Source organism: Pteropus vampyrus, unplaced genomic scaffold, assembly GCF_000151845.1.
Source record: "Pteropus vampyrus isolate Shadow unplaced genomic scaffold, Pvam_2.0 Scaffold291, whole genome shotgun sequence".
Lineage (NCBI taxonomy): Eukaryota > Metazoa > Chordata > Mammalia > Chiroptera > Pteropodidae > Pteropus > Pteropus vampyrus.
The window spans coordinates 942,565-953,977 of record NW_011889072.1 but is presented as its reverse complement, the minus strand read 5'-3'; the positions used below and the strand labels follow the sequence as shown (position 1 = coordinate 953,977).

At 61.0% G+C, this 11,413-nt stretch overlaps 1 protein-coding gene across 1 annotated transcript in view; it reads right to left on the bottom strand.

The window, feature by feature from the left end:
* Nucleotides 1-11,407, bottom strand: part of D2HGDH (D-2-hydroxyglutarate dehydrogenase) — a 20,187-nt gene extending 8,780 nt beyond the window's left edge. Inside the window, exons 1-8 of the mRNA XM_023521090.1 lie at nt 11,391-11,407; nt 10,553-10,920; nt 5,703-5,760; nt 4,864-5,003; nt 4,036-4,229; nt 3,147-3,315; nt 1,010-1,189; nt 288-433 (exon numbers count right to left, since the gene is read on the bottom strand). Coding sequence (XP_023376858.1) covers nt 288-433; nt 1,010-1,189; nt 3,147-3,315; nt 4,036-4,229; nt 4,864-5,003; nt 5,703-5,760; nt 10,553-10,920; nt 11,391-11,392 — 1,257 coding nt within the window. The 5' untranslated portion in view covers nt 11,393-11,407. The remainder of the gene's footprint in view (nt 1-287; nt 434-1,009; nt 1,190-3,146; nt 3,316-4,035; nt 4,230-4,863; nt 5,004-5,702; nt 5,761-10,552; nt 10,921-11,390) is intronic.
* Nucleotides 11,408-11,413: the final 6 nt, after the last annotated feature.

Below are 11,413 nucleotides of genomic sequence, written 5' to 3'. Positions count from 1 at the left end.
GGCCTCTGCCTTAAACATTACGGTGGAGCGGCTTTCTCGCCCACAATGTCCAGCAGCACACGTGCTCCAGCCAGGGGCTCCCTCTGTCCAGAGACCCACTGCCCACCACAGACCCTCCCCCGCCCAGGACCCGCCCCCACACAGTCACTTCCTGGCCACGGCACTCCCTGTCTCACTGCTCACAGGGGAATGCCATTGACGATCACAGCACAGAGGTCGTTCCGTGTTTACGACTCTTATAAGCTGAGTCGCGTCACCCCCATTTCCATGGTGAGGCCCTGACCCACCCCGACGTGACTTGAGCTGAGGCCTTTACAGAGGCGAGTGAGGTCGAACGGGGACGTGAGGACTGGGACCTGGTCCCAGACTCTCCTGGGGAGAGTCTCCAGACCGCTCTCCAGCCACCCCGTGAAGACGGTGACAAAGTGGCCACCTGCAGGCCAGAACATGGGGCTCACCAGGGACCAGCCCCGAAGGCACCTTGGACTTGGACTCCCAAGCTCCAGAACCGTGAGAAGCAAGTTTCTTCCATTCGAGCCGCCGGCTACGGTGCCGACACTGAAGGAACGCGGAAGCCACGACCATCTCTCCAGGGTGGACCTCAGAAGCCATGCCACCGCGGCCCACAGCAGAATACTCCCAGCCCCGAGGTCCAGGACACAAGCCATGGCCTGAAGCCCCGCCTGGCGCTGGCACAGCAGTGACCAGGGGCGGGCGCACGGCCAGCTCGTCTGCTTGTTCAGAGAGAGCTGTCTGAGGCCTGAGGGTGAGCACCTCACAGACCAAGTTCCTCTCAGCCCTGGGGACAGGTGCGCCTTCCCCCAAAGGCAGCTGGCTGTTTCGAGGAGCCCTGCGCTACGACAGCGGCCGGGCTCACGGAGCTCAAGGCCGGGCACTGCCAAGACGACCGAGCAGGGCACCGCTGCAGCTGCGGAGGCACTAACGTCCTCCTTCTGGCCCCCCTTGAGAACGGGACCATGGCCTGACGGCCAGAGCCACCCCCCACGTCAGGCGACATGAAAGGCTGGCCGCATGGGGTCGGTACCTTGCACCGGGCTGGCGAGATGGAGGTGGCGCCCCACCAGTTGCATGCAGGTGGCGTCCATGAACTCGAACGCAGACAGGATCTCGCCCAGCATGCCCCTGCAGGTGTGGAAAGTCTGCAGAACCTCAGCAAAGCCCGGACAGCCTGCAACAGGACACAGCACCTCAGCTGCCCGCCTGGCCCGGCCCAGGGCCCCGAGGGCGGGGTGGAGGCAGTGAGCCAGGACGCACGGGCCCGGCAGCCAACAAGGGTGTCGCGGGGTCAAAGACTGAGATGAAACTGCCACAGTGCCAGGGAGGACGGGGGACATGACGCGAGACGGGGGAGTCTGCACACGGGGCACAAGGGGGCTGCCTTGGGTACAACATAGCTGCTTTCCTCGTACCACAAGCAGCCAGGTTTCACCGGTCCTCGGTGACCGGCACGAGTTTTTTGCTGAGTGCAGGGGGAGCTGAGTGTTCACAAGGTATGCGGGGGGCTGTGCCAGCAGGTGGGACAGGCCCGGAGACCCTGCGGGGGAGGGGTGGGCCACACATGGCCCTTCAGGGCTCAGAGGTCACGGAGGTGCCTGGACTGTCTGAGAAGATCAGAGGCCTGAGGCGGAGCGACTGCCACAGTCTCCCGGGCGCAGAGCTGGCTGCGCACACGGGGGCCTCAGGGAGCAGCGATGGGGGAGCGACCGGAGTGCAGCAGGGTGGGAAGGGGTGGGGAGGGGTGGGAGCCGCAGGGACTATGGCCTGGGCCACCCTGGGCCTGTCAGCACCGCCTGGAAGGGGACGGGAACACCGGTGCTGGAAGTGGCTGAGGACATAGGCCTCAGGTTTCAGGAGCTCAGAAAGGTCTGGGGAGACCCAAAGGAGTGTGCTCCGCCCCACGACATACGTGAATCGCGAAGGACCAAGGCGAGGCGAGGTCTCTAGGGCCCCGAGAACAGGAGACACCCCTTCAGAGCAGTGGGGGACGGCGGCCTTCCCCGTGGACAGCAGCGGGGCTGCTGCGGCGGGACGTCCCCAAGGGACGAGAGGCAGAGCACGCCAAGCCGCCCGCACGCCTGGCACACGTGCTTGCTCAGTGAGCCGGACCGAGGGCGTTCTCAGGCCCGTGGAACGTGAGGCTCCACCACCGGCAGACATCCGCATGCGAGGGACGGGCGCACACGCGCAGAGAGCTCACCCGCGGGACGCAGGGGGCACAGAGGGCACAGCAAAGGCTCGCTACGGCGTGAAGCCAGGGGTGAGGCTTGCGACAAGAACAGCCAAGTCGAGGGTGGGGGACGGCTACGGACCACCAGTCTGTGACCAGCCCAGCCGGGGAGTGCGGACTGATCAACTGGACTCAGGGGCTAAAAGCCTGCAGAAAGCTCTAGAAACCTGGTAGTTGGCCTAACTCCTGAGCAGGGAGGGGAGGGACCCCTCCAATACACCTACCCAACTGAGAACGAGGAGATGAGGGTGAGAGGGGACGGGAAGCAGTCAGAGCGGAAACAAGGGGGGAGGCAGGCGAGCCCCCCTGAGCCGCGGAGCGGAGGCCTGAGCAGCGCAGAGCTGTGTGTCGGAGGCCACACACCGAACGGTGGCAGCGTGTGCTGTGTGTGCTGTGTGTACTGTGTGTGCTGCGTGTGCTGGCGTGTGCTGGTGTGTGCTGAGCGTGCTGGCACGTGCTGCACATGCTGGAGTGTGCTGCGTGTGCTGGAGTGTGCTGGCTGTGGGGCAGGGAGGGCAGGACAGCACACTGTGAGGCGTCTGTCTGTCCTCACAGGTGCTCTCTGCTCAGCCCACGGTACTGAGTGATGTCCCTGATCTCACACCAAATGACCCCCTTCCTCTCAGAATCTTAAATAACCAAGTGGAGTGAGAGAGGTGAGCGAAGCCTGTGCAGTTACAGGACAAAGGTGTCCTGCCCAGAGCCTGGCAGCTTGATTCCAGCTCTTTCTATGAGCACAAGGCCTGGTCCTGTATCCTTCTGGAAACGGCAAGAAGCCAGGAGAAACAGGAAGGGCTGTCCTGTGGGGGCCCCTCTGTCCCCCCCTCACACCAATGACAGGGTGGCCAGGAGCACCTGGCCCCCAGTAGCCTCTGGAAGGGGCGGGCACCCCACCTACCGAGGAAGGCTACGTTCACGGCCCTGGGCTTGGGCGGACACAGGATGGACACGGCGGTGATGACCCCCAGGGTGCCCTCTGATCCGATGAACAGCTGCTTCAGGTCGTAACCCGTGTTGTCCTTCCGCAGGGACATGAGGCAGTTCAGGACGGTGCCGTCGGCCAGCACCTGGCGAGGGACAAGGGACACAGGATGCTTACACACCAGCCCACAGACTGAGCAGGTGTCCGTCTCGGGAGGCCGACCAACCCAGGGCACCCTGTGAAAGCCCACGAGCCACCCCCCGCCACCCCAGGCTGGTCCAGGACAGCGCGAGGCCCGGGGGGTGAAGGACTGTTCCCCATAGCTAGAGCGACATTATCCCCCTCCGGCTCCACCGCCTACAACTAGGAGGCTCGGAGCCCAGTTCTCAAGGGGAGCTGGGGGTGGAGCACAGCCCACCTGGGGAGGTGGAGCAGGACACACCTGGGGTGGAGAGGAGCCACCTCTAAACACGAGAAAGTGACTCACGATAAAAATGACGTGCGGCTGGGTGTGGGGACTTAGAGAATGGGGCCACGACCCGCCAACAGGTTCCGCAGCGCCCAGCCTGGAGCCAAGGCCACGGCGGGACGGTGGGGACCCAGGGTCTCCAACCCGGCCTCATGCCCCTGCGCCACCTGGGGCCCTAGAGGGCACCGCCGTGGTGGACGCCACAGGCCCCAGTGTCCGTGCGGTTACGCGCCTCCCGCAGGAGAATGAGCCACAAGAGACCTGCCTGGGGGCACACGGGACCCGCCGCGAGGCGGGGTGGGCCTTGCCCAGGGGCCTCGAGAGCACACTGGCCGCGGGGAAAGGCTGGGAGGCTGGTGCCCTGACGCTGGAAGGGGTGGCAGTGGCCCAGCTCACCGCTTCCAGGCCCAGCACTGTCCCACGCAGCGAGCCGTATCTCAGAAACCGCAGGCCGCCCGCATTCGTCGCCAGGTTCCCCCCAATGTGGCAGGTGCCCTTTGCCCCTAAGTCCAGGGGCATGACGAAGCCCCGCTCCTCCACGTGCCGGCTCAGCTCCTCCAGGACGCACCCCGCCTGGCAGACCAGGGTCCCTGCCAAGAAGCCGGCGTTACCACGGCGACCTTGGTCAGGACCGACGCGGCCACACTGTGACCCGTTCTATGTGCCGTGGAAAAGGGAAGAGGAGGGAGGGCAGGTGCACAGTCATGGGGGGAGCAGACAAGAGAGGGCTGCTGCAAGGCAGTGGTCTTCAGCTGGGGGTGATTCCGCCCCCAGGGAACATGTGACAAGTCTGGAGACACTTTTGGTCGGGGAGATGCTACTGACATCGAGTGGATGGAGGCCAGGGATGCTGTCAACACCCCAAAGTGCCCAGGTTTCCCCACCACAGAGAATGGTCCAGCCCCAAACGTCCTGCTCGAGAGGCAAAGATCGTGACGCCGCCAGGTCCTAGGCGAGAAGCCCCTTTACACACGTGAGCTCACATGCCCCGGAAGAGGCAGTCGTGGCCAGCAAATGTCAGAGTTGGAAGAAGCCACAACGACAGCCAGTCCCCTCTCACCTCAAGGCCTCCGTGTCAGTCACTAAGTGACCAAGTCAATGACGCCCCTGTGCAGACACCCGGAGGGCTGGGCGCAGGCAGAGCTGCACTTTCCCGGGCCCCCACCACTGACATGGCAGCTGACAAGGACAAGGACAAGGCCCCAGAGGGCAGCCCAGGCTCACCGGACATGTCGTGGAAGCTGATGACCTGGTTCATGAGGGCGGTGGACAAGATGATCTCATCAAAGACAGGGACGCTGCCACCCACCATGCCCGTGTTGCCCCCCTGCGTGTTCACAGCCAGGTTCCTCTCGTGGCAGTACCTGGGACAAGCACGGGGTGGTGTCAGGACGCTCCTCCCCACGCCCCCACCGTCATGCCCGCCCGCGAGGGCCCGGGTGGGTGAGGGTTTGTAGGAATGGCGTGCCTGCAGGGGAGGCAGCGCGCCCACGTGCAACAAGTAAACCCGCCCACAAGGCGAAAGGCTCCGGCGAAGGGTTCTGACAGCAAGTGCCACGTGCCGAGCATGGTCGTGGCAGCGTAAGGCTCGGGACCATCTCATGTGCCCTGGCAACTCCGGGGGTGGCATGCTACAGGGCACTCAGGCTCTCACACACCAAAAACACGTGATGACATTCAAAACCGGCCCCACGCGGGAAAGACACTAACACGATGAGCCAAGACGTCAGCAGTGCTTATCTCTGCAGGGGAAGTTCCTGGTTGCTTTTGCACTTTTTCTCTATAGTTTTCTGTTTTCAAATTTTTCTATAATAAACGTGACAGTTTACTGATATAAAAAATCAGAGAGAGCGCATTGGCAGAAAAGGCCTACTCCCCTCCCGGAAGCGCGCTACGAGTCCACGGCCCTCCCCCCAGCAGGCCCAGCCAGCGCCCAGGCTCCCCGACTCCAGCTTGCCTGGCACAGCACAGGCCGCCAGCTTCCCACCAGCTTCATGGGGTCTGCGTGTCTCCGTGAGGAAACCACAGGAACGCACGGCGGGCGGGAGCTCGGGGCTCCTTACCTGAGGATGTGAGACACCTCCTCGGACGTCCGGGGCCTCAGCAGCACCTTGCTACAGCCTGAGACAGGAAAGAGCGTGTTAGGCATGTGGCAGGGAGTCCCTGGGTCTGTGATCGGAAGAAATGTCCTTCCCCGGCACTTTCTCCTCCCTGGCTGGGGTGGCCCACATGGTCATCTGCAAGCCGGGAACCCTCCAGGACAGTCATCCCCGCTGAGGAGAGGTGGAGGGGCCGGCGGAGGGTGGCTACTTTGGACAATGGTGAGGGTGACTGCGATGCTTGCCTCTCCACCACAAGTCACAAAGTGTCTGTGGGGCACGCCATGTAGGTCCCCGCTGCTCCTCCAACCTTCACCCATGAACTTAGCATCTGCTGGCTCTCCTGCCCGGAGCAGTTCTCAGCACGGCTGCCGAATGGTGGTGTCTCTAAGTCCATCCACCCGCATTCGTTTGTGGGCTGTCCACTGTAAGAAGGGGTCTTCCTTCTCTGTCATGTACTTGTTTAGCTATTCGATTGTCAGCGTGGGCGCATGGGTTCTTTTATTCACTGGGCTACAATTCTTTGCTGTCAAGATTTATTGGATGCCCAGATGTGGCCGGTGGGAGCCCCTCCAAGCCGGTCTGTTGGCATTCCTATCCACTGCTTCCCCAGAACAATCAAGCTTCTTTCTGCCCTTTGTCTTTGTTGAAAGTTCTTTAAATAAATGAGAGGAGGCAGCAGAAAAGCAGGAGGGACGCCCAGCAGATGTTCCCCTGTGTCACCAAGTCTTCATGGAGCTCTGACATCAGGCTGTAGTTTTTGTCTTACTTTTTAATTCTGAAAATCATTTTCCATTTGCTTTTCATCAAATGAACCATGTTTGCTCAGGGGGCTGGCCGTTGAGGCCTCTAGCCTGATCCCTTAGGACAGCACAGAACAGGGACCCTGGTCACCAGCCAGGTTCCTGTCAGTTCCTGCACATGTGACATCCTGCCACCACCTGCCAGCTGTACCCTCTGGCTTTTGCGACAACCCAAAACTGCAAGCACCTCCCATTTCCAAGTGCCCACTCCCCGGAGGACAGCTGCAGTTGCTCAATTTCACTCTTCAGCTGTTTTCTGTGGTTTCTGAGCCTCCACCGCCCCCAAGTCACTGGGCCACCGTCCGCGTCCCCTGCAGCTCTCTGAGGGGCCCTCCTCCCCATTGGCGCCACCATGTGGGTGTTCCACAACCTGCTCCGGGTGCCGGGGAGCCACGCACCTCGTCCCAGCATGCATGAACCCGGGCATCTCCTGGTGACCTCGGTGTCCATGTGAGTAGGAGCCAGTCTGCAGCCCGTGTCCAAGGGCAGGGCTTTATGGAAACAGCCATGCCTATGATTCCCCACAAGCACCGCAGAGTATGGGGGGCTTCAACAGGGACCCAGCACCCTCATCTCCAGCCTCTGCAGGCCTGCTGGCCCGACAGGTAAGGGCTGCAGCTCAGACTCAGAGGCTGCCTCTGTTCTCCCAGTGGCCTGTCATTCACCCCGCCAGCCACTCAGTCCCAGGGTGTAACAGCCCTGCCCCTGGGAACCTCTGTGCTGAGGGCCTTGCTCCCCAGACACCGGGAGGTGCACTGCAGCAGGCCATTGCCGGGCCCGCTTCCCTGTCCTGGCTTAAGAGCCCAGGCCTCCTGCTTACCCCTCCTCACACCTCCCCCCAGCCCTTCCCAGCCCTCCCACCCCCTCCTGCTCCTGCGCCCCCTGCCTACCTTTCCCCTGTCCCCTGCCCTGCACCTGCTGGGCACGGCCCCCACCCACTTCCTCAAGGACAGTGCCCCAGGCTTCCTGCATTATCAACCGTTTCCCAATGCGGCCATTACCAACCTGCTGTGGTGGCCACTCTCAGCCTAAAATTAAAAATGAAATGAAAAAAGCCTTCTTTTAACCCAGGACCCCTGACAGCACAGCCTTCACCCCATCACTGGTCCCAGCGTATGCTAACCCTTACACACCACTGAAACACCCGTCTTGTCCCCTTGTCCCCAAGGCGCCACAGAGGGCTTCCTCCCAGCAGCCGCACCTGACCCGCGGCTTCTGCCTGGACCCTGGCGCCGCCACCCCAGCTCCGCAGGGGACAGGCCCCCTGCGCGTCTCTGCAGCGTGCTCCCCCGCGCCTGCGCGCTGTCCCTCTCCCGCCTCGGCAAACGAAGTCCGGGGTCCGTGACCGAGCAGCGGCCCGTCCTCTGCTCCTCCTCATCCCAAACACGATCCTCCGCATCTCGGCACCACCCACCCCTCGCAGACCACGCCCTCCCCCTGCGCCCCTGACGCTGCGCCCAACGACTGGGCCTGAGTGACCGGCTCCTCTCAGCGCCGAGAAGCCAGGACGCACACAGCCCTCGAGGCCCTGGTGGCCGACCCCTCGCTCTGACCTCCTCCCTGGTCCATCCACTCCGGCCCCACGGGGGTCTCAAACATGCCGAGTGTGGCCCTGCTCAGAGGCTGTGCTGGCCGCCCCTGCTCTAGGAATGCCCTCCCAGCTTCCCCAGCTCAGGCGACAAGTGCCTCCTCCGCACACAGTCCCTGGCATGCTGCCCATCTCACGCCCCAGACCCAGCCCTCCCTCAGTCCAGGCCCACAGCAGGTGCCCAGCGAGGTCTGTGGTCCACCTCTTACAGGTGAAGATGTCTAATACGTTTCCATGTCAAATAAAACCTGTTTTTAGGAAAAATTGCACAGTCCTAATCTAATCTGCTTTTAGAGGCTTACATTTTCTATATAACTCCTAGATGAAATTTTTAACTTTTTCTCCAAAGAAAGTCCCATAAAGGGGCACTGTCACAAAAACTGACATGTCATCTCCTTGGACCCTCGGGCAGATGGACTCAGGCGCTGCCCTCCTAAACACCGGGCGCAGGCGGCCGGGGCCTCACCTCTGTGGGGGGGCCCACTCCCACTCTGCAGAGGTGGGGGCTGAGGCCCATTTGCCCAGGGCCACCAGGCAGCAGTGTCAAGCCAGGGTGGGCATCGCCCTCCCTGCCACCGGGCCACCACACGTAAGCCCGCGGGCCCTGTGCTGGGTGGTGTCTTCTACGGAACAACGTAGCATGGCAGAGTTCTTCCCCAGTGGGCAGAGTGAGGCTAAAGGCCCTTCTACTCACAGGCCCCCGGCAGTGAACAGCTCAAGGACCTCCAAAGTCGCCGACCTCCCACAGCAAAGAACCACCTCCGTCACTGAGCCCGCAACCCCGTCCACCTCCCTTGTACCCCAAGCTCTGGTTCGGAGCCTCACTCAGGGCGCCCCACCAACAGCACAGCCCCCGCAGCACCTGAGCCCACAGCACGGCACGGCCCTCAAGGGCCCGTCTGTGGTCAGTCAGGCCTAGCCCGAGGAGTAGCCGCCCAGTGAGTCCTGGCGTCACGGGTTTAAGCAGGTCACTTTGCTGTAGGCAGCTCGTCTTCTCGCACTCCTTAATGCTACAGCACGAACACCATGCTGGTTCCCAGAACTGTGAGTGAGCAGGTTATATCACCTCTGCAATCATTTCAGGAGAGCACACAAGGAGCAACGCAACCTCTGTCATCAAAAGGACGTGCTGCCTCCAGGAGGCGGAGACGCACCCAACTGGGGCACGGCACGGCAGGGTGCCGGAGGGGCCGGGGGACAGGTCTGGTGAGAGAAGAGGGAGCAGGGGCAGACCAGACCAGCAGCCCTCCGTCTTGCCCTAGAGAGCTACAGTGGGGAGAATGGACCCCCGCCCCCCACAAAGATGTGTCCTTATCCTATCCCCCAGAACCTGTGAATGTGACCTTATTTGGATAAAGGATCTTTACAGAAGTGAAGGACCTTGATGAGATCATCCTAGATTAGGATAACCCTAAATCCAATGACAGGTGTCCTCATAAGAGAAAGCAGAGGGAGAGCGAGACACAGAAGCACACAAGGGATGTGGATGAAAAAAACAGGGTTCTATGCAAAGCAAGCTCACAGGGTGATCTGATCATAAATCCCAACCTGGGCAGGCCACGGTGGGCAGTCACACCCTGGGCCTGTAACTTTAGTAGAAGGCTTATCTTCACCTTCAGCCAGCTGTGTCCACTGTTTCTGTGCATCTAGGTTCACGTACCTTCGAAATGAGTGTAGCCACCCTCAAGAGAGCACCAAATCTTAACTGTCCTGTAACCCATCCCCACCTGGCTTCCCCCACCTCCATGTACCCTTCCTTAATTTCCTTCCTGAATTCCAAATGCATAAAAGTAGCTGCAGAACTGTGATTCTTGGGAGTATTTGGGATCTTGCGTCCCAGCAGACGTCATCAGTTTGGCGCAAATAAACTCTTAGAAAACGTCCCTACGGGTTTGTACGTTTCCTACGTCAACAGGAAGAAGGCCACGTGATGACAGAGGCAGAGACTGGAGTGATGCTGTCATAAGCCAAGGGAGCCACCGAGACTCGGGAGAGGCAGGAAGGGTCATCCCCTGGAGCCTCCAGAGACCACAGCCCTACAGGCACTTTGATCTCAAACTCCTGGCCTTCGGCATCCAGAGATTCTTTGTGATTCTTTGTCTTGGTGGCCCCAGGAACCTAACCAGGAGCTGAGAGGACGGGAGTGTTTTATACACAGGCCCCTCGGAGCAGCCAGGGGACTGCCTCATCCTTTAACTGGCAGGTGTCATGCACTTCTTGATGCACACCAATAAACTTCTACAAATTCTGTCCTCGCTGCGCTTTAAAATCCCCAGCATGCAACTCTTCTTCGGCATGAGAAAGGCAGATGGGAGTTACCCCATGCTCCTCCCCACAACCCGTGGTGTTGTCCTTGCCTATCTCACTGCTGTTTCTCAAGCCCACCCCGCTGCAGCGTGAGGCGTGAACAGATCCTCGCTCACCTCGCATGGATCTCAGCCAGTCCACGTTGGAAGCCTCCAGCTCCTCGGGGTCCATGATGACCCTGCCAGGGACCATGCGCTCAAAGGCAGCCCGGTCTTCCTCGGACACCACGGAGAAGGGCAGCCGCTGCACAGGGTAGCGCTCGTGGGTCAGCACCACTTCGGGGGCACGGGAGGACGTAGAGGAGCTGCCTCTGCGAACCAGGGAGCCGGTGCCCACGACCCTCCAAGGGCTGCCCCACATGGGGCGCCTGGACACCTCCACCCACGTCCTATGCTGCAAGGAGGCTCCAGGAGTGCAGGCCACCCGCCACCAGAAGAGCCACGCAGGCCACCTGGACACCAGATGGGGTACCATTGCTCCCGTCCTAAAAAGCAAGCGATGAAGCTGTGACTCTGGAACACTGGAAGTGATGAAAAGGAAGTAGCCGCCAGGGAGGTCAGCAGTGAGGACAGGACTCCTTGGGAGAGGTGGGCTGGAGGGCACGGGGAGCACTGGGTGGCTGTGCCCTTGCTCCTGTTCCAGTGTGGTCCCCCCACTGTAGGCTGAGCTCTGCAACCCTTCCCCCCACACTACCCCATCCCGGGGTTAAAGCCTAACATTTACAACCACCTATGTCCTTTCAGCCCTCTTGCTTCAGGACAAAACCAGGAGTCAAGGTATTAGAAAAAAAGGGACAATGTCACTGAATTATACACTTAAAAATAGGTAAAATGGTAAACACTGTTTCACGGGTATTTTACAAATGTAAAAGGTGAAGAATCCAAAAAACGCAGGGTGGGGGGATGAGGGCGGCTTCTCTGGCTGCCCACGTGGTAGAGGCGGACTTGCACTTACATCGAGGCCCACAGCGCCCCGAG